Source organism: Myxocyprinus asiaticus, chromosome 35 (assembly GCF_019703515.2).
Source record: "Myxocyprinus asiaticus isolate MX2 ecotype Aquarium Trade chromosome 35, UBuf_Myxa_2, whole genome shotgun sequence".
In the NCBI taxonomy this organism is placed as follows: Eukaryota; Metazoa; Chordata; class Actinopteri; order Cypriniformes; family Catostomidae; genus Myxocyprinus; species Myxocyprinus asiaticus.
This window is the reverse complement of record NC_059378.1, coordinates 11,716,788-11,744,511: the sequence shown is the minus strand read 5'-3', so window position 1 is coordinate 11,744,511 and position 27,724 is coordinate 11,716,788. Positions and strand designations below refer to the sequence as shown.

Sequence of the window (27,724 nt, the reverse complement as noted above, 5' to 3'; positions counted from 1 at the left end):
AAATGCAAAGTAATCTCTTCAGTAATCAAAATACTTTTTGAATGTAACTGTATTCTAATTACCAATTATTTAAATTGTAACTGTAGAGGAATACAGTTACTTATATTTTGTATTTTAAATACATAATCCTGTTACGCGTACTCCGTTACTCCCCAACCCTGCACATTGGTGACTCACTTTACACTGACATATTTCATCAGCAAGATAGAAGCTCTCAGTGTGACTGCTACTCAGGTGGGCATCCAATAAAATCTGTTTGTTTTTATAGCTGATGCGATCCTTCCCATCCAATCTTTTTCATCAGATCTTCTGCTAATATTGACTATTCTAGTAATGGTGTGCTTAATTTAACATTTTTATTTTTTGAGTGAAATTGTATTAACTTAATTCAGTTGAGGAAAACTTTTCCACACAATTAAATTGAGCCTTCGAAAATCAGCAAAAATCATATTTTATAATAGATTTGTAATAGTCTTGTATGAACTAGATGTAATGAAAATGTGAAGGTCTGAGTGGTATTCGAACATGGTCACCTGAACACACTTCAATGCAGAGTATCAGACTACATGCATAGCTTATCACTCTGCTCAGTGTACCTTTTTTGTACCTCTAGTTAGGTTTTTTAACTAGTTTTGGGAACATAATTGTACCATAATGACCTACTGTGCACCTTTAAATGTACTGTACATTTGCCACCACTAGGGATCCATATTTTAATCTAGTAGAAAATTAAATGAACTAAACTACATGATGATGTTACATTAAAAAGTAACGGTCAGTTTCCAACATATCTGTGTCTGCCTGGATCTGGACCTATGTACATTTGGTAAGGCCTACAGCTAATGAATATTAATGTAATCCCAATGCAAATGGATGAAGCAAACTTCCATTTTACAAATTATTTTAACTGATTGCACTCAAAATGATGTTGTGACAAAATGTTCAAGAATTGTGTTGCATTTAATTAACTGAATTGTAAAAGCAGCAATTTATTTTACCTTGCTAGCACCATCGAGATAAAATGATGACTGTCAAAATGGCCAGATGGGAGAGAGTAAAAATTGCCTTCTCTATTTATACCTTTATCATAGTTTAACCTCGTGCGACCCTGCATAAACATGCATGGACATTGTATTTTGGTTTCGCTATACGCAACGCATAATTTTAATTCAATTAAACTGACTGATCTCAGTTCAGGAGACTCTGTGCTGTCAGTAAAGTGTTAAACTTTCAATGCACGAAGTCATGTGACAAAATATCACGGCACTGACCACAGTGGAGTTTGTATTTGAGAGAAACGCAAACAAAACAACATCTGGTAAGAAACCGAATTAAGTTTTTACATTGAAACCTGTTTGAATCAAAAGATTAGAGTCTCTAGTTTCATCTGATATGCCATTTTTAAAAATTTGAGCGATTTATCGCAAAACGCCACGCTGCTAAACACAATGTACAGAAATGTGTACTTCAGCGCCTTTTTTCCTTTATTAATCCTGTATTTACTGTGCATTATCACACTGAGAATCAATGGGCTCATCCAAAAGCTGAAATATTTTGATTTCTGAAGCTAATATGTGGAGTTAGGATGAAAATAAGGTGCATTTTGAACTTTTCTGAGACCAGGGCAGACAGACAGCACACTGGAGGCCAAGTCATTCACTAAATAAGGAGCAAGGGAGCATCCTATAGCTCTCTATGCAGCTAAATGCATTCACTCCTAACATCCAGTCAAAAGTTCAGTTTCAGGCTGCAGATGATGTTTGGACCACTCAACATGATTGGTAGACATGGGACAATGATAATCAGTACATAGATTCAGAACATGGTTGGCAGTGACTGGATGATGCTGGCCATTACTTTGAATCAGAATTAATTATGCACATTTCTGGTATATTGTCTGTAAAATCTCAAAAACATGAATAACCAACACTCCTGGAAACATAATAAACAATTTGATGAAAAAAGCAGACTTTCTATAGCTTTGTATTATTTAAAATTTCACAACTTAGTTCCACATATGTTGCCATCAATTTTTTGGAAAACAAATTGCTCTAGATTTTTTCATGTTTATTAGGTGTTACTCATTACAAATCAGAAAGGGAAATGGTACATACACACAGCAGTCACGGTCGGGTCTCAGGAGGTTTTTGAACTCAAGCGACCCATACTTTTGCTTTTAGTAGACCGAGCACAAAAATGGTTGACTCTAAAACACACTATACCAAAACTATTAACATTATGGGTGCATTCTCTACAAACTCAAATCAGCTAAAAAAGGCATGTAAATGCATGAAGCACGTGACAGCAATATGAACAATCAAGGAGCATGTTTTTTTTATGTTTTTCTTGAGGGCATCGATGAATTTCCCTGAAGTGACAGCATTGGAACAGCTGTTGTTTTGATTCTCTCCTTTTATGGTTTTATGGACTCGTGACAAGTTATTACTCTAAAACCCTGAACAACATCTTGTGAGAATCAGCAGGAAACTGGCAATACAATATTAAAGGAAATGTTCACCCAACATTTATAATTCTCTCCTATTTTACTCACCCTCATGTCTTAGAGGTGTTTTTGTCCATACAAAGTAAGTCAATGGGGTCCAAAACTTTCAAGCTCTAAAAAGGACATACAAGTAGCATAAATTCCATGTGACTTGAGTGGTTTAATCCATGTTTTCTGAATCTGTAAAATCACTTTGGGTGAGAAAAAGACCATAAGAACTCCTTACAAACTCAAAAGTCAAACTGGTATGAGACATCATGAGGGTGAGTAAATTATGAGAGAATTATCATTTTTGGGTGAATTATCCCTTTAAATCAATTTCTGGGTCACCACACAATAATACTGCAATTCAAAACTAAGATATATTGCAACCTCTTAGTCACTTGTTTCTCATTCATCTTCACTGGACTTCATTAATAAGTTAATAAGCTGTATTATAATAATCTAACTTGCTATAATACATCTAAAAACGCTAAAAACAAAAGACGTACAAACGCCTTAGCATGTTTAGTCAAATTTAAAGTGATGGTCAATCTCTTTTTCCCCAAAAATGTTAATGTAACTAAATTCTTCATTTTTGCCATTAGAATATTGATACAGTACTGCGAGGTAAAATATCACGAAATGGAAATATTGATTTGATTTTGCCCACTTCTAATACAGACCTCTTCCTTTCTAGAGAACTGCTGCCCTTAAGAAAAGTACCAGCATGAGCAATATCAGGCCTCACTTTAAAGTGTAATTTTCCTGAGTAAGTTTGGAGTACATCCAAATCAATATATCTGACGTATTGAAAATAAGCTCAAAGATAAGCCTCTTTTAGCTAAAAATTTCCATGACATTACCAGTGCCTGGAAACAGTATACACTCATGTCCCTCACGAAAAGCATACAAGTCAGGCTCAGTTTCTTTCTAAGGAGTATTTCCCCTTCATACACCTCAGACACATAACGAGATGACAGCGGGTGGCCTACAATCCCTTATAAACACTCCATATGGCCACAGGACTAAGTCTTTGTAAAACCCTCAGCCTGGAAAACTGTCCCTGATACAAAGGGTAAGGGGAGGGAGGGTGCAGAAACTTTGCAACTGTGGCTAGCCACTGATGAGTCCATATGGGTCATATGTTCAGTGTGTTGGATCCTTAATGGGATTGACTTAATCTGCTCTCCTCTAGCACGACAGTTTTGTAAGACTAAATCAACCATGTAGTCACTAAATAAATAAAGTTGAGTAAGAAAGGATGAGGTACGAGTAGCTACCTTGACTCAATGTTGTTCAAAAGTGGACAAAAGTATATGGACACCCCCTTAATTTGGCTATTTCAGCTCCACCCAATACTACCAGGTGCATAAAATCAAGCATTCAACCATGCAATCTCCTTAGACAAACATTAGAATGATGTGTACCAAAGCCCCTTTGTGCACTACAGAAATGGTTTACTGAGTCTAGCGTGGAAGAATTTGACTAGCGTGCACAAAGCCCAGACACGAACCCTACTGGGATAAATTGGAACGTCGACTGCGAATGAGGTCCCATCGCTTATTGAGTGCTCATTATTCCCTTTTAATGCCCTTAGTTTTGAAATGAATTGTTCAACAAGTATTACAAGTATCAGGCTGTGGTGTTTGGGTTTCCTAATTCTTTTGGCCATATCGTGTAGATTGTTAAAGGGATGGTCCTTACTTGTCTCTGACAGGCTTCTATACTGACACATCCACACTAATAAATCTCCTATAAACACATACACTCTATATACTCTGAAAACTATTTACTAAACATGAACATCGATAACCTGAAGATGAATGGACCAACTAATGGCTATTAAAACTCAACAAAGCAATCTTAGAACACCTTGCAGTGTAAACGCAAGTAGCTTAAGCCACTAAACTAAGTGTAGAACAAGTTGACATTGAAGGAGTGTTTCTGGTTTCATTTGAATAGATGATCAACAATAGACATATTTTCAATTCTTTGAGTTAAGTTAACAACAAGCTTCAAATCCTAATCAGGAAAACCAAAAACTGGGTGGAAGGTGAAGGATATGGGTAAATTTAAGTAGCTGTGCAGTTTGTCTTGCCAAATTCAAAATATTAAAAGTTTTAAGTTTTTACAGTTAAGAATATTGTGAGATCCTATCTTGAAATAATCTGTTTGAAAAGTTTTAAATGTGCATATTTTGACTAAATGGGATGTTGGTAAAAAATGTAATACAATTTTGTCTTTGTTTTTCCTGTATGGCAGCATCGGCATTGATTAATCAGCTGAGCACTGAGCATGTAAATATTGTGGACAGTTTATGTGCTCAACATATGTAAATAAACCAACAGACCTGTTTGTCCTCTCTAGTTTCACTAGACTAGAGTTTCAGGAAGGCTGAAGATGGCAGTTTGACAAAGACAATATATTTTGCATCATTGACACAGTATTTATTTCTGAATTTCTCCAGATGTCCTGTGACCTACTGTTTTTAAGTATCTTGTTTTCTGAAATTTTCCCCATCATTCTGCCTAGTGACCTACTTTTGTGTCTTTAGTACTTCATAAAGTGTGCACATTCTACCAAACCAATGTTTATTATTTGATTCGAATGCACAAATAAATAGAAAATTATATTAATTGCATACTATTAAACATGTATACACTGTGTATCATATCAAACATTCAGTAAAATAATTAAGGTTAATGTATCAGAAAAACATTAAAGGATTAGTTCACCCAAAAATGAAAATCCTCTCATGATTTACTTACCTTTAAGCCATCCCAGATGTGTATGACTTTCCTTTTTCAGCAGAACCAAAGTGAAGATTTTTATAAGCACATTTCAGCTCTGTTTGTCCATACAATGAAAGTAAACAGGTGCCATCAGGCTGCTGGCTGTTTGATGGTCCAAAAGGCAATTTTAGGCAGCAGAAAAGTAATCCACTTGACTCCAGTCAATCAATTAATGTATTCAGAAGCAAATTGATAGGTTTGTGTAAAAAAATGTATCGAATAAATAATAATAAAAAATAAAAATAAAAAACGACTGTGATTGGCCAATCCTGGGCAGCACTGAGAAATGTAACAGGTACAGGGGCGGACTGGCCATCGGGAGAACCGGGACTTTTCCCAAAGTGCTGGCTGCGAAACGGGGCCGAATGGGCCGCCACAAGCTGAAATGGGCCGCCACGTTATGCAGAATGTGCTACAAAACGGCGCCGCGATATGCAGAAAAGGACAGCGACACCCCTCCTGCTCAACATCTTTTGGGCCAGTTTCTACATAAAATCCCAGGCCGATTTCTCTTTCCAATCCACCCCTGAACAGGTACCACTGGACACCACCATCTAGTTGGACGATACAAACTCGTACAATGGAGGGGGGACTTAACTTTTTTGTCTGATTATGACAGACTCACAGTCACGCAATTGCAAGGTATCTCATACTAAATTATTTTCAGCGTTGATAAAAATATCTATACAAGGACAGATGCATGATTTGGGGAGATAAATCACCCCCTTCACTGCCCAATTCTACGCCTATAGGCCTAACCAAAATAACCAATAAGACCACTTGGATGTAAAATTGAAGCAAAAAAGGGAACAAGAGGACACAGCAAAAACAGTAGGTGCTTTTAAACAGTATTACCAAATCCACATTGAAATGGACTACTACTCACAACTCACATGAGCTGCTTTTTGCTGATTTGATTTCGTGCACGTACAAACTGTTCAGACTTGCAGTCCTGTTCACTCACACATTTACGTGTTGGACATATCTGTTAATGCAGTTTATAAAGTGATCACGTGTTCACGAACGTTAGTAATTGAAATGGCATCAGACTTGTTTACATAAGTCTGAAATGTGCTCTGCTGAGAACTAATTTGCAGAGGCGTACTTCGGTCTGACCAGGGTTCAAACTGAGATTTTGGAGGTAGGGAAAACGTTCATATCTAGCGGTGACCAGCGCTAGAAAAGAGTGCCCCTCTGGATCAAACAGAAACTGGACTGGAGCATACTGCAGTTGAAGTGAATGGGGCCAGTCCAAACTGCATTTTTTTTTCCCTTTTTTAAATAAACAAGGGATGAGACAAAATTATTATTTGTGGTAATCAACATTATGCCACAAATGCTGTCAATTGAGCTCAACTTGTACTGAACCCAGAGCATTGCTTAAACCCCTGTGTATTACAACTACAGATTGGTGAAGGTAAGAAGAACCTCTCTAAAGACAATTAATGCCCCATATTAAACAACTTAAAAGAGCCTGTTGCCAGACTGTACAGTTATGTCCACACAACAATACAAAATGTACTTTAAGAAGTTTTGCACACTTCTGTGATGAATCATAACTCAAGCATGAAAATGATGCAGCCACAAATAGCAAGGATTTTTCTGTGCTCATTCCTGCATAAACATTTTGTATCCAAAGGTGTGCTCATAAGCCTGTCAGTTTGTCATATGGAATAACATCCAAACATTAATGTTCAAATTTTTATTGATTAATATGAACCCTGGAAGCAAGCTTCCTTCAGTCATTTCAAACTGAACAGGTGCAATACGTCAACAGTGTTTAAAGAAATATTCCGGGTTCAATACAAATTAAGCTCAATCTACAGCATTTGCGACACAATGTTGACTACCACAAAAATTAATTTAAGGTTTGTCCCAACTTTTCTCTAATGAGGCACTTATAAAGGAAGTGAATGGGACCAATCCGTAAACGTTAAAATACTGTTTCAAAAGTATAGCCACAAAACGTAAACAATATTCGTGTTAACATGATTTTAGTGTGATAAAATAATTTACTAACATTTTCTGTGTAAAGTTATATCCAATTGTACAACTTCGTTGTCATGATGACATAACGCCATAAACCCAATAAACTTTACAGCTCAAATAATAAACAAGTTTTAACAGAAGAATTAATGCAAGTGTTTTTATAAAGCCAAGCTTCACATTTCTGCCTTTAAACCCTCCAAAAATTGGCCCCCATTCACTTCCATTGCAAGTGCCTTGCTCTAACCTTCATTTTTATTTTTAAGAAAAGGAGGGACATGTCTAAATTACGTTTTGTGGTAATCATCATTATGCCTGCACAGAAAACTGAATAATGCACAGCAAAGAAAACTGAAGAAATGTTTCAAACCAAAAAACTGGTAATATCAATTTTATTTTTTTAAGAAACTAATACAAGCTCATTTGGTTACTTCTCATCATGTGACTCTTCATTTATTCATTTTCACTTATTTTCATGCGTTCTTTACTTATCATGCTCTGAACCACATAGTCAACAAACATCATTAAAGGAAAATTACAGCGTTACCTTTTATTTCTCTTTAAAATATGAATAACAGTACAAACTCTATAAAAGGGTGAACTAAAAGTAGTACAAAAACCTGACCAATAAGCTGGAAGAGAAACATTAGTCATCCTGTGCTGAGCCTTGATGATTTAGTCAAGTGTGTTCAGTTAAAGGCACAGAAGTAGAATCCCCCAAACGAGGGGTCCATGCACAGAGACGAACCAAAGAGAGACAAGAACGTGACAGGGTGCTTTGGTAAAAAAAATTAATGTTAATGCAAACAGTCAGGGACACTGAAGTGATGCAGAAAGATGCGGAGTGAGCGAGACAGTTATTTATGTGCTGGAGATCTGAGTAGAGCATAGACGATGGATTGAGAGAAAGGATTTTACAAGCAAGAGTTTTTGTAGAAAGAGGTAGACAAACACCAAAAACAACGTTTAAACCACTTTTGCCTGGATACTTCTCATTAACTGCAATTTCCCTGATGTATTCCAAGGGGACACTGAACCACAAAAAATTTGAAGGAGATGACGTATGAACCCAAAACTGATTATGATTGGACAAAAACGATATAAATTACTAACTGTAAGCACCAATGTCTCTAAAGCTATAAATACACTAGGTCTTCTGACACCTAGCTTATTTTGAGTGCTAAAGGAATATTCCGGCTTCAGTACAAGTTAAAGGAATGTTCCGGGTTCAGTACAAGTTAAGCTCTATCGAAAGCATTTGTGGCATAATGTTGATTACAACAAATAATAATTTAGACTTGTCCCTCCTTTTCTTAAAAAAAACAAAAAGTGAATGGGGCCAATTTTTGGAGGGTTTATAGGCAGAAATGTGAAGCTTACAATTTCATAAACATTAACACTTCTGTTGAAACTTGAAAACTTGTGTAAGGCCAATTATTCGAGTTGAAAAGTTGCTCAAATACAGTCGTTTTAGGGTTTTAGCCATTTTCTATGTCGCCATGTCAACGAAGTTGTAAAATTTGATACAACTTTACATAGTAAAGGTTAGCAAGCAATTTTGTCACACTAAAATCATGTTAATATGGGTATTCACATCTTGTGGCTATACTTTTGTGTACTTTTTAAACAATGTGTATTTCAACATTTAGGGATTGGGCCCCATATTCCATTGTAAGTGCCTCACTGTAACGCCGCTATTTAAAGGGGGGATGAGTCCAAATTTATTTTGCCACAAATGCCGTCGATTGAGCTTAACTTGTTTTGAACCCAGAATATTCCTTTAATTATCCTTGCACCTGCTGGACAAGTGGAATCATACGTAAATCGTATGCAAATGTTCTTTAATACCTGAGAAAGACGTGATTTTGTAGTTTTGTATCAATGGAAAATAGAAAAGACACAGACCTAGGTTTTTCTTTATTTTCTAATTAAGGGGACTTTTGCAGTCACTTATCTGGTATCCTCATTTCTAACCTTGGTCCAGGTAGTGCACAGATGCTTTGCATCCACCTGTCAGGGCCATTGGGTTAAGCACCTTTCAGTTTCACAGACCTTTAGCATATTAGTGTCTTACCTTGCAACAATTAGTTTCTAAGCATTCAGTGTTCAATTCACAGCTAGAAAAAGTGAGGCAGTGTCAACATGCTTACTTTAGATCATTTAAAAAATAAAAACTCTCCCAAAGATGCATATACCTTTTGTCCTAACAGATACAAGTTGGAAAGATGGAAAACAAAACAGTCTGCCAGAGACCCTTTAATAAGAAATACTCAAACTGCAGACACGACAAGAGCCATTATGAATGATCGCAAACAAGGTGGGTGAATGTGCTGTGTGCTCGACTGTATTAAGAACAGGATTTTGTCATGTAAACCTCAAGGACTGAGGAAGAGTGAAAGGGGAAGAATATAGGTCACAATGTAGAGATATTTCAGACTACACAATACCACTACACTCACAACTGGAGTCAGTCAGGAGTCTCTCTCTATCCTGATGTTGAGCTTTGGGGGAGAGGAATTGCCCATGTGTACGTAATGTAATCTTTTCCCACCCTAACACAGTGGTTGCTGTAGTCACCACAGGCTAAAAAGAAAAAAAAGTGAAATGCTATTGGATCAAAATTGTGGACAAGGTGGTGGTTAAGAGGACTGAAAAAAAAATCCCCAAGGCAGTGTGGTCATCTAACATATGTCAGGCTTCTGTCTTTATCCAGTACAGTGAATATGTTTATGAACTTTGCTATTGTCACAGCCTCACACTGGTTGTTTGGTATCTATCATTGCTCAGGGCAAAGAGCACACTGTTATTGAAAACACTACCAACGTGCAATTCACTTCCCCCACCATCTGCTTTGGGAAACACGTATTTCCATGTACAGGCAAACACGTGATCTTGCCTAATGCCTTCAAGTGAAACCTGACCAATATCTTTCAAAGTATCACCGACAGGCAACACCTGTGAAATAGTGGCCATCTTTCCCAATACCTCAAAGGAATGGGCACAGCCTTAAGATAGCACTGTGTCCCTAAATGACATATAGGCAACTGTTACTCTGTCACTACCAAACAAGTCTAACTTTCTTACATCTTGCTCTAGGGTGACTTAAGCCCAAAGTATATTACGGTTTTGATGCAAATGCTAAGCGTACAGTCGAAAGCTAGCCTTTCAAAGTACTTCATTTGACTGTGCGCGCATACAAAGGCGGTTGGCGCATGCGCACTATGACTGCTCTGAAAGACTGGACTATTTATTTTCAATAGTTTAGAACCAAAAATGTCTTTAAATTCCTTCAGACTTGAGTTATACAAATGCAGGTATCTCCTGACCTCCTCACATTTCCACATTCGTCTCTTGTTGTTTAGTGGCGATTATATCTTCTAGCGCTTCTTTGTGACAGCAACGGCTCAACTGTAAATGTTGGCACATTGTGAACCCAGAAATTAGTGCAAATAATTCCAAGTGCGTGTGCATACTACGCGTTCGGAGTACGTGTGGTTAGAAAAACTGGGCTGCATGCGTTCAGTGTTCAAGCACTTTGATGATGACGAAATTTGAGTCACGCATCCTGTCCTCCAACAGTTCGCGTCTGACCGAAGCATACTTTGGGCTTTATCCAATGTAACAGCTTCTCAAAACATAAACAGTGTTGTGGACTGAAATAGGCAAAGCCTTATCCTCTCCATGACACACTGGGGTGAGGGAAATGGAGCAACTGGGCAAGTTTAAGGGAAGTATACTCTTAAAACAGAATAAAACTAGCAATGTGCTCTTCTGACTTCATGCTATGATGAGCAAATTATTCTTAGGGTGTTAATTATAAGAACTGTAGATTAGAGTCAGATGCTTGAAAAAATTCAATGAAAATTTCACTCGAAGCCCTTAAAAATGAAAAGAATCACACATACATCTAAAAACAGCCCTTAAAGATGCAAAAGTTTTAAGTTTGTCTGAGCAGAAGTAGTGTAAAACACAGAAAGGACAGAACTATGAGCAGTCAGCATTAAAATTTCACCCACCTCAATCATCAGCATTCCATTCCAGACCAAGATGTAAAAAAAAAACAGCCCTGATATCAACTTTCAATTTCACACACCTTTCCAAAGGCCATTTGATTAAAACACAGTATAGTTAGGTTTGTTTGTTTTTTTGTTTTGTTTTTTTGCTTGTTACACTTCAGTAAAATTTGAAGACAAAACATAGAGTTTTGACATTCAGAAAAATCAACAAACCAATAACAAAGAAAAATTCACTTCTAAAACTGCTACAAATATGTCTTTAATCCCTGAAAAGCTAAGGAATCCCTATGAAACGAGCTTTGGCAGCACTGTACGCAAGGGTATACTACCACTGGTGTCCCCCATCAAGGTGGTCCGCAGTTTGTTGTTGGTTGGGCCCATGACAGGGGGTACTTTGGAGATGATGGTGGGAAAAGAGGTGCTGTGCTCTGGGATCCGTTTGGGCACCATGGACTTCTCTCCACAAGGTGCAGGCTTGGGCAGTCTCTTATAGAGCCAGGGGTGTCTCAAAGCCTGAACAGGTGCCATTCTAGTACTAGGGTCCCAATCCAAACACTTCTTCAGAAAGTCAATGAATGTGGGGTCATCACAGCCCTTAAGGGCTGTCACCCACTCCTTACTGCCTGGGGGACCTCGCATTTTTCCTCGGCGAGAACGACTCCCATTGATCACCACGGTGCCATTGCTAAGCGTGCTCACTGTGCAGTAGCGTGGGTGGCCTTTGGAGCTGAAGAAGTTCTTGGCACGCTTGGCTTGCTCCAGCAGTTTCTGAGAGGGCACACCCAGTAACTCCATCATGCAGGCCAGCTGGTCACCTTCATCTTCTCCAGGAAACAGAGGGTATCCTGTAAGCAACTCTGCCAGAATGCAGCCAAAGCTCCACATGTCTATAGGCATACCATATCGAGAACCCAAGATGACTTCCGGCGCCCTGTAGAAACGGGACTGGATATAAGTGTAGACCCGCTGGTGATCAAAACAACTGGAGCCAAAGTCGATGACTTTGATGCCACTCCTGCCTTGCTGCTTCAGTAAGATGTTCTCTGGTTTTAGGTCACAGTGGATGATCTTATGGCAATGGAGAGCCTCCAGGCATTGGAGAATAGAGTGTGCAAACTTGCGTACCAGCGGCAGACTGAAACCCTGGAACTTGTTGCGTTTAATGAGCTCATACAGGTTCATGCTGAGCAGCTCAAAAGTCATGCATATGTGGTTGCGAAAGGTGAAATTCTCCAACATGTGGACTGCATTCATACTGCCAGTCTTATCATGCTTCTTCAGGTGCTCCAGAATTCTGATCTCCTCCGCAGCTTGCCGATGAAAGCGCTTCTCATTGCGCACCATTTTTAAGGCAAGATGCTGCTGTAACTTATGGTCATAAACCTTTGCCACCTGTCCAAAACTACCTTTGCCGATTACCTTGAGGAACTCATAACGATAGGCAAGATGATCATGAGGTACGTGGATGTAACCACCCTGGTCGTCATCATATCCACAGTTGTTGGTGCCCCCTGCCACTGCCTGCCTCTTCTTAGCATTTGGTCCCAGGAAGTAGATCTCAGAATAATTGTGGATCTCCTGCTGCTCCAAGGTGGTCAGTTGCTGCCTGTGTTGCTTGAGAGCTTGTTCTGGAGTCATTGGGGTGGCAAGCTTTGTGACTTTCGTTGAGCTCTCTGAAGATTTAACAGAACTGTTACTGTCCACACTTCTCTCTTTGGAGATCGCAGATTGGGGCTTGGCTGCTACTTGAATTGTGCCATTGTGCTGGCTCACAACGTTGACTTTGCGGTTGTAGGTGTCTTCGTAAACGTACTTCACCTTCATCTGTCCTCCTCGGATTGCTTGGTGATCTTTCATTGTAGGCTTGTTGACACCCTTTAAAAGGAAAGAGAGATATTTCAGTAGTCTGTAAAAACAGGACAAATAAGTTGACCATAGCCAACATTATTTTTTCAGATGAGTCAAAGTTCAAAACTGAAGAAAGGCTGCCTCCCATTGATTTTCGCAATAGAATGTGGCTGGAAATCATTGTGCTGTAACTCTGAGGTTCTATCAGACCAGTGTTAAGTAATCAATAGAGCAAACGTGCAGCATTGATCAGCTGGCAAGTAACCCTGGGAATACCACGGGTCTGGCAGAGAACTTTGAGCATGAGTGATAATTGCAGCGACAGAGAATGCTAGACACTGTCTCCATGGTCTGACTGGAATGTGAACAGCAAACTGGTAGAACAGGATGTTGCTTTCATACTCACAGAAGATACAGGTAAAGCCTAAAGCTTAAGTCTATTTCAAAAAGTTAAGACCTGCGATCAAGCTGTTTACCCCAATACAAAGAACAGGAAGTCAATAAAAAAGGGAGTATGACTTCAACAAAACATTTTTCCATCACTTTCTTTCAGCATAGCGCTTGGCATGAATTCTCAACATGGCCACTAGACCCAACTATATCATTAAATTTGCATTAAGCTTTTGCCTTACATAAATAGTGGTTGGATATGCCAGTCCTTGTGGGCTTTGCTGAGTGATTGGGAATAGAGGAACTATCTTTCATATTCAGGATGTTTAATGCACCATGACTGCACTCCAAGTCCCATTTGTATTCAAGATTCCACTATCAAAGATTTATGGTTTAGCCCAAGCTATAGCCCGTTTGGCTCTGCATTCCGCAAAAGAAAAACAGCCGAAGACAGAAAAGAGGCATCAGAACAAAAATTAGGTCACACAGATGAAAATATAAGGTGAAACCACAGCCAAGAACACTTTGCCAACCATAGTGGTGGGGGCAGGGGCATGGAATGGAGGTTCCGAGTAGTGAGACTAAAATAGAATCCCGTGTGTTGGGAACTGAAGGAAACTGTAGCGACTAGCCAAATACTTCAGCTGTCTACTTACAGACTCTGGTGTTCAATCACAACAAAATCCTTAAATACTGAAATGCTTAGGCGAAATTAGACAAAAATTATCAACAGGGAGTATACAGTATATGATGACCTAAATGTAATCCGTTGTGTGGGAAATGGTATGATCGAGTAGCAGTACTGGAAGCTTATATGATTGAGCAACAAAGGGCTTGTATCCCAATTGACAGTTAATCAAAGTTGACCTCTTACGCTTATGCTCCTGCTCACTCAGAGCTAAGATTGTTTATTAAATGTTTAAGGAAGACCAATTACAAGTTTCTGGGGGTAATACCTATTTGTTACACTGTTATTTCAGAAAAACTACATAATGCCCCGCATCAGAGTGATACAGTCTAATAACCAAAAATAATGCCACCAGGTTCAACATGTACACTGAATTATTTATTGCATAATACTATAGATCACACTAGGGAATTGGATTATCATATCCTTTATCATCTCAGGTCCCATGATGAAGCATCATGCTACATGGACCACACTGAAGGGCTTAATTATAGGGCTGTCAATCAATTAAATATTTTTAATCAAATGAATTACACAAGATGCCAATTCATTAATTGCAATTTATTGCATATCACAGGGCTCTAAAATTCAATGAAAATAGTTGCAAATAAAAAAAAATTGTGACAATAATTTAAAATCTAGTCGCATTGACAACAACCGGGATAACTTTGTGTGCGTTCATATGCAGTTTTTTCAGATATCATCTTGTGAGTTAATAAATTAGATCTTAAGATTTAAAGCCAATGTGTCTTACGCTGCTTTTCACTTTTTCTGTAGAGATGAGCTTGCACGCAAATATAAGCACAGCCCGAGCCACGATGTCCCATTCGCGAACAAATTACTCTTTTTGAACCAGGTGTTTTTAATGAATCAGTCACTTTCTCAGCACATCATACAGTGAATCAACCGTCAGCGAGTTCACAAAGGACTACCGGAATACCGGACATTTATATCATGCGATTGCTGATGATCTACTGTTGTTACCGCCTATTTTGTTATGTGAAAATGTTCACTTTGTAGTGTAGTTTGTAATACACAATGACTGTAAGAGTGCATATTTTGTTTCCCTTATCTGTTTGAGAGAGCACCTGTGAGCACAGACATTTCAAAATAAGAATCCACGGTGTATTTGGGGCTTGTTCATAATTAAAAGTCCCGATTATGTACCAAATATTTTATTACGGTCATTATTATTGATTTTTTAAACTATTGTCTGATTTATCGGTTATCAGTTGTCTTTCTTTTCTTAGGCTTTCTATCTTACTTCTATCTAACAACCATCGAGCCATTCAGTAATTTGACTACAAAAACAGCAATTTGGCTCCTAAATGTTTCAGTTTAGAAGCCAATGGCTCCATAGGCTTTTTTTTTTTTTTTTTGTCTGGAGCTTTTTATCAATATATAACAAATAAAGATAATTCAATATATGATTATTATCAAAAGAATAATTATAAATGTAATAATTAAGATAAATTACATTACATTACTGTAGCAGATGAGTGATTAGACAATAGCCACAAAAAAATGGCTTTAGAAGTGAATATATTGTTTGCTTTATTTCCATATTATTGACATTATAACTCAATATGGTCAGTATCACACGAGCAAGAGTGCTATATGTCCATCTATCAGCACAGCTATTGTTCGGCCATAGAAAATCACAGCTGTGCTGATAAATGGACAATACAGCTCGATTGCGAGTGTGATATTGCTTTTACACAACAGTTCAACAAACAGTTAAATAAATTCTGATTCTGATCACCTGTGTCTGTTGCATTGATGAACAGTTATGCTGCAGCTGTTGGTTTAACTCTATTCCTCAGCTATAGTGTGGTAGTAACCCGCTCCGATCGTGGAGTGATGCTGCCATACATGCTATCAGAATTATCCTATGAATATTTCACTAACATTCAGGTGTTTTTATGTTGGAGGGAAAACTTGGAGGACACCAGTTTCATTCTTATATTTTTCTTAGAGAAATCTTATTTTGACACAGACACAAAGCGCTCTCCACCATGTTGAAAGTTTACTTCTCTCATCCCAACTCAGAAACTTGAGTATCACGTAGGCACCCTGGGCATGTTTGAGTACTCCATCTCTGGCAACATTCAACGGTGATCGGCGGTAATGCTGAAGCTGTTAGTTAAACTCTATTTCTCTGTTATAGCATAGTAGTAATAGCACGTTAAAGGAATGTTCCGGGTTCAATACAAGTTAAGCTCAATTGAAAGCATTTGTGGCATAATGTCGATTACCACAAAAATAAATTGACTCGTTCCTCTTTTTCTTAAAAAAAAAAGAAAAAAAAAAGCCAAAATCGAGGTTCAAGTGAGGCACTTACAATGAAAGTGAATGGGGCCAATTTTTTTACATTAAAATACTCACTGTTTCAAAAGTATAACCACAAGAAATAAAGGATATGTGTTTAAATATGATTTTATTGTGATAATATCCCTTATAAACCTTTTCTGCGTAAAGTTATAGCCAATTTTACAACTTTGATACCATGACGATGTAATGTCAACAAACCCTAAAACCACTGTAAAAATTACAATTTATACAACGTTACAGCTCAAATAATACACAAGTTTTAACAGAAGAATTAATGCAAGTACTTTTATAAAATTATAAGCTTCACATTTCTGTTTAAACCCTCCAAAAATTGGCCCTATTCACTTCCATTGTAAGTGCCTCACTGTAACCTCGATTTTTGCCTTTTTTTTGTGGTAAACAACATTATGCCACAAATGCTGTCGATTGAGCTTAACTTGTATGGAACCCAGAACATTCCTTTAAAATGAGTAAAGTAGTAGTAGTAGTAGCAGCAGCAGTACAAATGAACTAAAGTAGGACACATTATTCCATCTGTATGTCAGACGGACGATTTTGGAACGTCTCAATTTGGTTGCGTTTCACTGGTTTTCGACATCTTGTGCATAAACGCTGTGTTTTAATGCACTCTATCAAGTTAAATGCAGTTTGAAACTTTGAAAAAAGCATTGAGACCTCTGCATTAATTTTTTTAACACGTTATTTTTTTATGTAATTCCACTAAATTAACGTGCTTAATCGACAGCATTGATAAAATATTAAATTAAGTTTTACAGTTATTCAATTATTTAAACTGGGCATGACTGAGGCACTGACTTCCTGTGTGATATACATACTGTGTGGCACAATTTCAAACTATGTGCTGCGGATAGTAATGTAGAATGTAGGATAGAATGTAGGATAGAATATGGGGGGGAAGACTTGTCTAAATCTGTGACATTCCTAGATGCACAAGTGGTAGCAGCACAAGTGCTCAGCTAAGCCTCAGAACCACAGGGGTGAAAAACTGGGTAGGGAATTGTTCTAACAAGAACAGAGAGCAGTATTGGCTAACTTATGACTTGATAGTGGGTCAGATTTTCAAGCCTACTTATTCTTCACAATACAGTGAGTCACAAACAGTTTCCTGTTCAGACGAGCACGAGGGAAATATTTTCTTCTAGGGCTCACTGAAAGAATGCCGTGAGAGTATGACCTCTAAAAAGTCATGGGCACTGGGTCTACTCTACCACTGGGGGAACAGGAAGTCAGGACTTACAGTGTGTTTGGGGAGAGGGGGCAGCCCAGAGGGACTCTGTCCATTCACATCAGCATCCTGGTTCACAATGTGATCGGTCCGCATGTAAGAGTCATACAAACCATCCCCGTGGCGAGCTGTGGAGAAAACAAAACACAAAATGAGTGTCTTGACAAGCGCAGTTCTATTTGGTGTTTTGACGTATTTCCTCCTGAAACAGGAAGTAGGGGTGGGACATATCGAATGGCTTGTCCCTTTTTTAAAGAATAGCTAATATGAATAAACTCCAGCCACTTCTCCTTATACGACACCTATTTCATTCAGAAGTGATCAACTCTGGAAGAATTCAAGCGTGAAATGCCTAGTTATTGCTCCTCAAAAATTCAAGCCAGTGGACCCATGACCATGGTGGTTTTGGTTGGAAAACAGTCAAAAACGCACCTCTCTGCATTTGCAGCTTCAACTGACGTCAGGTTTGTGTACATGACAGGCTCTTGAAGGGGCGGGGTTAAAACTGACCAAAAAAGTTTGACTACTGGCTTAACCACTGAGCAGAGAAGAGTCAGTCATATCAGTGAAAGAGCAAGTTGACATTTTGATTAAAGTCTAGAAGGTCAAAAAAAACATATATATATATATATATATATAAAAACAATAATGCATGGATGAATCGTTCACAATAAGACCAGTAACATGCATTTTATTATCATGCTGACCTAAAAGGGATAGTTCACCCAAAAATTAACATTCTGACCATCATTTTTTCTCTCTCCTCTAGTTCCAGTCTTTTTTTTTTTTCCTTCCTTCCGTGGAACACAAAAGGAGATGTTAGCAGAATGTCAGCCTCAGTCACCATTCACTTGGCTAATATTCTGCCTTACATCTCCATTTGTGTTCCACGGGAAAATGTAAGCCATACGGGTTTTGGCCAACATGTGGGTGAGTAAATGACGATAGAATATACATTTTATTTTTCTTTAGAATTTTCAATCCCTTTTACTTGTGAATTCAGGAACAAAACAAATGCATATAAACTCAATCAGGTGCCTAAAACAACACTGTAACCCTAACCCCTCATGTTATCATCCAATATATCCCTTACATTAATGAGGATTTTTTTTAGTGTTACATATACATAAGGAAGTGGTAAAAGAAAGCAACAGCCCATCTGAGTAACACAAATCCCCTTAGGGAGGTATGCAACCAAGTTGCAGGTACATCAGACAACAGACAGTCTCTTGAGCACACGACACAGCAGATGGCGAGATATTTAACCAGTCTTTATGACTCATTTCGGTGTCAGCAGCTTCCACAACTTGTTGTCGTATTATAATATTGGTAACACTTCACAATAAGGTTCCATTTGTTAACATTAGTTAATGAGTAAGTTATCATGAACTAACAATGACTAAAATATTTTTAACAGAATTTATTAATATTTGGTAATGTTAGTTTACAAAAATACAATTGTCCATTGTAAGTTCATAGTGCATTAACTAATTTTAACAAATACAACTTCTGATTTTAACAATGTATTAGTATATGTTGAAATGAACATTAACCAAGATCATTAAATGCAGTAAAAGTTTTGTTAATTGTCAGTTCGTGTCAACTAATGTTGTTAACTAAAGTAAACAAATGGAACCTTATTGTAAAGTGTTACCACATTATCAAATGACCTAGACCAGTTTTGCTTTAAAAGACAATGAGTACAGCCGGTTGCAGCATGGTTGGAGAAATGGGCACTAGTGAGTTTATGACATCATAAACAAAAGAATGAGCTGCATGTTTGTATGCAATCTTGTCATTTGTGAACATTAATTGCACAATCCCTCATATCCAATACACTTATTGAACATTCAGAGAATTCGATAAACTGATCATTTGGACATAATATGGGCCTGTTGTTCCCAGTGCATTTTAAGGGCTGATGAACATGTAACAACTCTATGTGCAACCAATAAACTATAACAAAGAACTGTTAACATTTCAACTAAGCAGTGCTGGTTTAGTGGCATGATCAGCATATTCAAAAAATAAAATTGTTAATCAGCTGTCTTCAAATAGTCTCTGCTTGCCAAGTGAGCCACAGCAAACTCACAGAGCTGGATTTTACATTTCATATGGCAACACACTGGAAATAATTACCTGCAGTTATGGGGCCATCTGGTTTTCTGCTCAATATCATCATGATTGCACGCAGTCAACATCAAATATTGCTTTTTCCTCTTAAAATAGTTTCACCAAGGCTAGATCCATCCAAAACTATAATACATGGCTGATGGGGGTGTCCTTAGAAAGCCAACTAGAATATCAATACAGGGGATGCGTCTCAAATGTCCAAAGACTAGAACTTCACAGTGCTGCAGTGTTCAGGCATGATCCCCTTTAAGTTGTTTTTATTAGGCTTATCAGTTTGACCACCCGTACAGCAAGACTGGAGCAGTAATGTTGACATCTACATTTTCAGCATACTGAAAGTAAACAGAGGAGCCAACCAAGCAGATACTGAGATAATCACTAGCTAGATTAACACACGGTCCTTTACAAATAAAACCAAAACAATGGTCGGTTAGAAACGGCCTGGATCACACCGTCTTCCTCGTTGATGAAGATGATGGTGGCGGAACACTCGCTGGAGACTCACAGTTGCAGGGGACACAAAAGCGTTTCCGTCAGCGCGCATCAAAGCACAAACTGTATCTTTAAACCAGAATCACACCGAGTCCAAACACTAAACCGTTGTCGACCATCTCCACTCTTTCCCTCTCTCGAAAATCGTATTGTTAGTTTGAACAGAAGAGGCATCCCAGCCCGAGCTCACTGTCCAACAGGAAGCTAAAGCTCAAGCTAGCGTTTCCTCTTGTACGGAGAGTAGGAGCCAAACTTGTTTTGGGCACCGTTTTAAATCATAATCCTCCAGAACGCCGGCAACATATGAAACAAGCTTTCTCAAATGTCGTGTCCTCGAAAGGTCTGGGTGTTTTGGATCGGTGCGCGCATAGATGTGTGGTTTCTGAACGTGTTGCTAAGAGCGTCTTCAGCTTCGCCCAGCGCTACGTCATCAAACAAGGAGCGCATGAGGGGACTGCCTGAGGCGGGGTCAAAACAACGCCATTCTGGCTTAAACTTCCGCGTGCCTTCGGGGTTAATAATTGGCCAGATATAAGGAAGTGCCTGTTGAGCCAAAATGGGACTGTTTACAGGAAAGGCAACTACTAAGACTAGCGTTTAAAGGAATAGTTCACCAAAAAATGAAAATTCTCTCCCATAATTTACTACCCCTCATGCAGTCCCAGATGTGTATGACTTTCTTTATTCTGCATAACACAAACGAAGATTTTTAGAAGAATGTCTCAGCTCTGTAGATCCATGGTGGCTAAAATTTGGAAGCTCCAAAAAGCACACAAAGGCAGCATTAAAGTAATCCATAAGACTCCAGTGGTTAAATCCATGTCTTCTGAAGCAATCCAATCATTGTTTTTTTTGGCGAGAACACACCAAAATGTAAAATTTACTCTAGTCTCCTTGACGATCCCGATTTTAAGCTTCCTAGCCCCATCTAGCGCTCTGTCAAGCGCTATGAAGTGTAATCGAGCTTGAAGTCATGATCGTGCCTAGAGACTGCAGATGTCAAGGTTTACAGTAAAAAAAATATTTACATATTATTCTCTACAGAAGTCATGGATTAAACCAATGTAGTCTTATTGATTACTTTTATGCTGCCTTTATGTGCTTTTTGGAGCTTCAAAGATTTTTTTAAAAAATGCTTTTTCAGCATTCACTTACATTTTATCGACCTGCAGAGCTGAGATACTCTTCTAAAAAAAAGTCTTCATTTGTGTTTAGCAGCAGAAAGACACATCTGGGATGGCAAGTATATTATTAGAGAATATTCATTTTTGGGTGAACTATTCTTTTAAGTTAATTATAGCAAATCATTCAATTATTTTGAATATTGTATTATTGTAAATAGAAAAATGATACTTGGTAGTTTTTCTATACTATAGAAATAGTTCATTGAAAAAAAATGAAGTTAGAAGAGAGTAGAAATATTGTTAGAAAAGGGAGACACTTACATATGAATCTATGTAGGGTTATCTATGTACATACGTAACCATATTATTTATGTTAATAAATGTCCTGTTGAAAGTTTATTATGAGAGAGAGAAAGATGGTAATATGCAATATAGGTGGATAACCAGATCAAGCATCTTTATCCATCATGTCCCTTTTACAGTAAATATGGAAAATATCACAACACAACCCTGGTGTTATTCTACGCTTAAAATTGCCTTGGCAAGTCTGGTGTTGTCAAATACTTTACAGCCCAAATATATATCGACACTGCTAAGAGTGCATATAGGGGTGACAGAGGTGACATGGTGAGACATGTCAAACTAAATTGGGTGCGCTTACAATGGTGCTGTGGCCATAGTATGCTATGCTTAGCCGTCAGTCTTAGGGGAGGATGAGACCTGTCTGTATTTGTGTCTTTAAATGACATATTGACTTTGTTTTCAGGTTGACCTCTCTAGCAGATTGGACATTGAAAGTTTCTGGGTGCAAGTCTTTCCAAATACGGGCATGCTGTTGAAACTGCAGATAGATTTTACTGACTGTTTATTTAAAGCGTGGAGCCAGTTCAGACCAAGTTTGTAACTGAAAGTAATTAACATGTTTTTCTTGTAATATGCCATGTGCACACAAATGTGCATAATGTTTACAAGTACGCGTGCACTCTCTGACCCTTGAAACTTGTGTTTAATGCTCTTTGTGCCATGCACATGACATATAAGTCAATATACTTCTCAGTTAAATGATGGAATCATATTGGTTAAAATTTGTGTGGTAAAACTTTAGGTATGTTTATATGATTTAGCAATGCAGCAAAGTTTTGTGCACTGTATCTATAAAATAACTTCTACTATAATTATTACAACTATCGTTATACCACAAATAACCTTTGGTTATTAACTACTTGCACTTGAAACTAACTCTTTGTATAGGAACTGTAAGATTAGGGTTCCCTCTGCTGGTTATGCATGACTTGTGCAACTGTAATCATTTAAACTAGGATAGATATAAATCTACTTTCTTCTTTTCTGTATGTAGAAAATCATAATAACCTAAATCAACATCTTTTCAAAAGATGTTCACATTCTTGACTGAGATTTTGCTTTTAATATGAGCTTAAATTATACAGTTGCAGGAAAATGTATTTGAAGCCTTTGGAATTAGCTGGTTTCCTGCATTAATTGGTCATAAAATGTGATCTCATCTTCATCAAAGCCATAAGTATAGACAAAGCACAATATGCTTAAGCTAACAACACACAAAATATTATAATCTTTCATGTCTTCATAGAACACATCCCATTAAACATTTACAGTGCTGTGGAAAAAGTAAGTGAACCCTTGGATTTTATAACTGGTCGATCCTCCTTTTGCAGCAATAACCTCAACCAAGCGTAACCTCCCACAGTAGCTGTGGGATCAGCACAACGTTCAGAAGGAATTTTGGACCATTCTTCCTTACAGAACTGCTTCAGCTCAGCCATATTCTTAGGATATCTGGTGTGAACGGCTCTCTTGAGGTCATTCCACAGCATCTCCATTGCAGTGCCCTTTTTATGCCATATGTAGTGCTGCGTGTTCTTCTCAAGCAATTCAACCTTAGTGTCATCAGTCCTCAAAACATTTTCCCAGTTGCGTTTTGGAGTGTCAAGGTCGTCTTGGGCAAACTTCAGGTGTGCAGCGATGTTTTTGTTGAAAAACAGCGGCTTCCTTCATGGTATCCTGCCATGGACACCATGCCTGTTTAATGTTTTCCAAATATTAGACACATGAACAGAGATGTTAACCAGTTCCAATGATCTCTTCAAGTCTTTAGCTGTCACTCTAGGGTTCTTTTTTTTTTTTTTTTAACCTCATTGAGCATTTTGTGTTGTGCCCTTTGAGTCATCTTGGCTGGAAGGCCACTTCTAGGGAGAGAAGCCACAGTACTAAATCGTCTCCATTTATAGAAAATGTGTCTAACTGTGGACAGATGAATATCTAAGCTCTTCAAGATAACTTTGTAACCATTTCCAGCATTATGAAAAGAAACAATTCTTGATCGTAGGTCTTCTGAGATCTCTTTTTTGCGAGGCATGGTCCACGTCTGCAGATGCTTCTTTTAAATAGCAAACTCAAAATGTTTGAGTGCTTTTTATAAATCAAAGTAGCTCTAACCCACACCTCCATTCTCGTTTCATTAATTGGATATCAGGTTTGCGATCTCCTAACTCTGAGCTTTTTTTTTTTTTTTTTTTGTCATCTTTAGCCTAGGGATACACTTACTTTTCCCACAGCACACAAATAATTATATTTTTTAATGTCTTTATTGAACACATCCCATTAAACATTAACTTTAATGGGATGTGTTCAATAAAGACATTAAAAAATATAATTATTTGTGTGTTGTTAGCTCAAGCATATTTTGCTTTGTCTATACTTGTGACTTTAATGAAGATGACATCACATTTTATGAGCAAATAATGCAGTAAACCAGCTAATTCCAAAGGGTTCACATACATTTTCTTTTCACTGTAAATTAAATGTGTTTGAGTTTTTAGTAGTTGTAAGCACCTTTGATAAAATACAGGAAATGTAGGTAATGTCAGGCATCTCACTTGCTATTCAAAATAATTTTTAAAACTTTATTAACTAAAACGTACAGAATTTTAGGAACCAGAGTAAGTTACCTAATTTACTGTATATCAGTTCAAATAAAAATTATAATAAAATAAATACATTTTATTATAAATTTCAGTTAATCAGACTTGTTGACATTAAAGGATGACCTTTTATTTTATTCTTCAGTATATTTACAGCTTTACAGATATTTTAAACATTTGATACTCTGAAACAAAAAGATAGGCAATAGTACTAATTTGTCCACATACTCAAATTTACACACACTAAAAGTGAACCAAAAATAAATTAAACAAACACGCAAACATACACACTCTTCAATTTTAAACACTATTCCCAAAAAGTCCCACATGGACTTGATGGCTCTGAAATTAAAAGCACCTGGCTATTGCCACTGCCACTGCGTGAAATCTCTCAGCATGTGGGGTTATAGGGGCATACAACTAGAGAATATGTACAGTACACAGTCAAAAATAAGCTACACAGAGACTAAAGGCACTGCAAGCAGGAATATGGCTGTCAGGGAAAAGCAGCCTGAGCAGACATACAAAACGCCTGCCTCTTGCTCAAGATCAAATCAAATAGGGTGAGTACACGGTTAGAGTGATTCACATGGAAACTTAAGACTCTAATGTGCCATCTCTACAAATATTCCTCCTAATGGGTGCTCAACCCTAATAAAAACCAAACTCTTACCATTCCAAATCATAACCCTGACCTCTGCCATGATAAAACGGACATAAAAGCTTGCCAGAACTCCATACTTCATTAAAGGAGCACTCAGTAAATTTCTTTGCTAATTGCTAAACTTCTAGACAGAGGGAAATGCTAATAGAAGAGTAGTATTTTTGAAAAATATGTTTAGAATGATCACTCGCATAAGATGAAAGAAAAAGCTGCTTTATTCTACATACTGTATTGTGAGGGGTGCACGTTCATGCTGAGGTGATCCCTTATCAATCATATGCTTTCACTCGTGGAATAAATGAATTATGGCTGACTGTGAATAGTTCATTTTTACATCAACAACATTGGTAACTTCTGTTTATGCTGCATCTATGCTGCTCACTGAAATTTTACTGAGTGCACCTTTAAGATATGGGACTTAAATGTGCTTCTATGGTGGACAGTATAACGGTGACTTGAACATCAAATTGAAAGGTTCACAGTTATTTCAAACCAGTAGGAATTAACCCTTTGGTACTTTTGAATGATAATCACTATCCATAATGGCATCCATAAATTAACCCAGTGCCATAGACAAATTTAATTCACATGCTTCTCTTGTTCCAAGGATTGATGGTACATCATTTTCAGAGAAAGTTACATTCTTAAAAACATAAATCCCTTTATAAATGCATTATTTATCAAAGCAAAAAAGGAGTGTCTCATATCCCAATTACAGAATAATATGGATTACTGTACATACTGGCTGACCAGTGTTTTGTTTGCATGCCTTTGATGGTGTGCAAACAATACACAAAAAAACAGGAAGATCTCTGAATTGCCTTTGTGAGTTGTTTTTTCTAATGAAATAACCGGGGGACTTGTCCTGTTGTACTTTGCTGTAATATAGATTCATATCCTAGAAGATACAACCCATTTGCCCAAGTATCTAGGATATATCCCCTAATCTAACGTGAATATTATGTATATTATATATTTTATATTATGTGCTAAAAGCTGAACTGATAAACAGAGCACACAATGTCGCTTGCGTGAACTGAACAATCCTCAAGTCCACTGATGTTCCCTGCATGATACATTAAGCACTGGTTGCTTATGTGAGATGCTCATGTGATTTATCAGTGCTGAGGCTGAATGTTGCTATAAGCTTTGACACCTGAACAAATGAGGACTCTTTTCAGAAACTCAACACTGAATAACAGTCTGCATGGGTGCTTTTCACATTTCTAGGAGATTCAGCTCAAAATGTTAGATCTGTAGCTGTATAGATGATATAGAGTATCCATTGCTGTGGGACTTTACCAATGATGGCTATCCCAAAGAGAAGAGCAGCCATTTTGTTACTTGAAATAGAAGGGGCGTAGATTTTGATACCGTTTTTTTGTGTAACCAAACCATGACTGGATCCCTACAGAACTGTGCTGCAGGCTGAAACACTTTCAGTAAAATACAGTACAAGTTAGACAATCTCAAGTATAAAGAGTATAATTCAAGAGAGTGAAAGTTGCTTTTTTTTTTTTTACAGTAATAAGCATGTTATTACCATTTATTAAGCATGTATATTCCCTGATAGAGGCTAGATACAAGCAGAGAGACCAAAGGGAAAGTCATGCTTTATGTAACACTTGCAGTAGCAGCAATAGCAGCAGCATGTAAAAAAAAAAAAAACAGACAGACTGGGTTGATGTAAAAACAACAAGAAAAACCAAATGAATCCCATTTAAATATCAAAAAGCATGACTGCCAGACACATACTCCTGGCCTTTCAACAGTGTGCCATTTCCAGAGAGAAAGATTACTCTTTTAGCTTCAACCTCCTCTTTGTCTTGGTCATGTTTTGCACTCTTTGCCCCTTTTTGGGGCCAAAGATCGCAAAGTCATGCTAAGAGCCTCAACAGAGTCCTGAGTGGAGGGTTTGTAAGTTAGTCTGTTGGGCTACTGGTCCTCCAGGCTGGCCCCGTGTCGCCTAAATAGGGCAAGGGAGAGTAATTGTCCTGCATTAGCCCGGTTTGCCCTGAACTTCACACAGAGCCTGCAACAACTTCTCCTTGTAGGCAGCGTAACGCTGCTCCACCAGCCGCATGCGATCCTTCTCTTCCTTATCCAGGATGATTAGGAAATTCTGCAGCTCAGGGACTGAGAATGCATGCCACTGGAAGATAAAGAGAGAGGAGACATTATTAAAGACATCGTGAAATGAAGTTCGCTAACCATTATAGCACAGATAGGTTCTGACTAAATTCTGATTGGATGAGGATAGAATTTGAAGTTGTTGTAAAATGCTGATAAATTCCCACCAGTGACTGCACATTCTTTATTTATGCATCAAGTTGTTATGTTGCTTGGCAACCATAAAAGCCCTACAGTGAGGCTAACACCCTGTCTACACCAGATGCAAGTGTCACGTCAAAAGCAAACACACACACACACACACACACACACACACACACAAGATTTTTGCTGCTTTTTCAATTTACTTAATTAAAATTAACTAAAGCAACACAATTTGAACATTTTGTGCCAACTTGATTTCACTGCATCCTATCCATTTAAATTTGTAAAACAGTAG

The 27,724-nt window shown here is 37.8% G+C and overlaps 2 protein-coding genes across 5 annotated transcripts in view; both read right to left on the bottom strand.

Moving 5' to 3' along the window:
- Positions 1–7,641: 7,641 nt before the first annotated feature.
- Positions 7,642–20,841, bottom strand: LOC127426144 (dual specificity tyrosine-phosphorylation-regulated kinase 2-like). 2 transcript variants are annotated; one of them, XM_051672713.1, is made up of 3 exons: positions 19,922–20,841; positions 17,795–17,910; positions 7,642–13,154 (listed from the first exon to the last, which is right to left on the bottom strand). In XM_051672713.1, exons 1-3 carry the CDS (start codon positions 19,962–19,964, stop codon positions 11,565–11,567), a joined length of 1,749 nt encoding a protein of 582 aa, XP_051528673.1. In that variant the 5' UTR covers positions 19,965–20,841; the 3' UTR covers positions 7,642–11,564. The 2 variants fall into 2 exon arrangements, with proteins under 2 accessions (XP_051528673.1, XP_051528674.1); XM_051672714.1 differs by lacking the exon at positions 17,795–17,910.
- A 3,618-nt stretch (positions 20,842–24,459) lies between these two features.
- Positions 24,460–27,724, bottom strand: part of LOC127426145 (ras association domain-containing protein 5-like) — a 75,366-nt gene continuing 72,101 nt past the window's right edge. For all 3 annotated transcript variants that reach the window (XM_051672715.1, XM_051672716.1, XM_051672717.1), the window contains one exon: positions 24,460–27,307. In XM_051672715.1, coding sequence (XP_051528675.1) covers positions 27,155–27,307 — 153 coding nt within the window. In that variant the 3' untranslated portion in view covers positions 24,460–27,154. The remainder of the gene's footprint in view (positions 27,308–27,724) is intronic.

What these genes read in the sequence shown, in the direction of transcription:
- LOC127426144 (XM_051672713.1), bottom strand. Translation starts at nt 19,964, where the DNA reads ATGATGATATTGAGCAGAAAACCAGATGGCCCCATAACTGCAG. An exon ending in AGATGGCCCCATAACTGCAG is followed by an intron (nt 17,911 to 19,921) that starts GTAATTATTTCC and finishes TTTTCTCCACAG; the next exon opens with CTCGCCACGGGGATGGTTTG. An exon ending in CCCCTCTCCCCAAACACACT is followed by an intron (nt 13,155 to 17,794) that starts GTAAGTCCTGAC and finishes TTCCTTTTAAAG; the next exon opens with GGTGTCAACAAGCCTACAAT.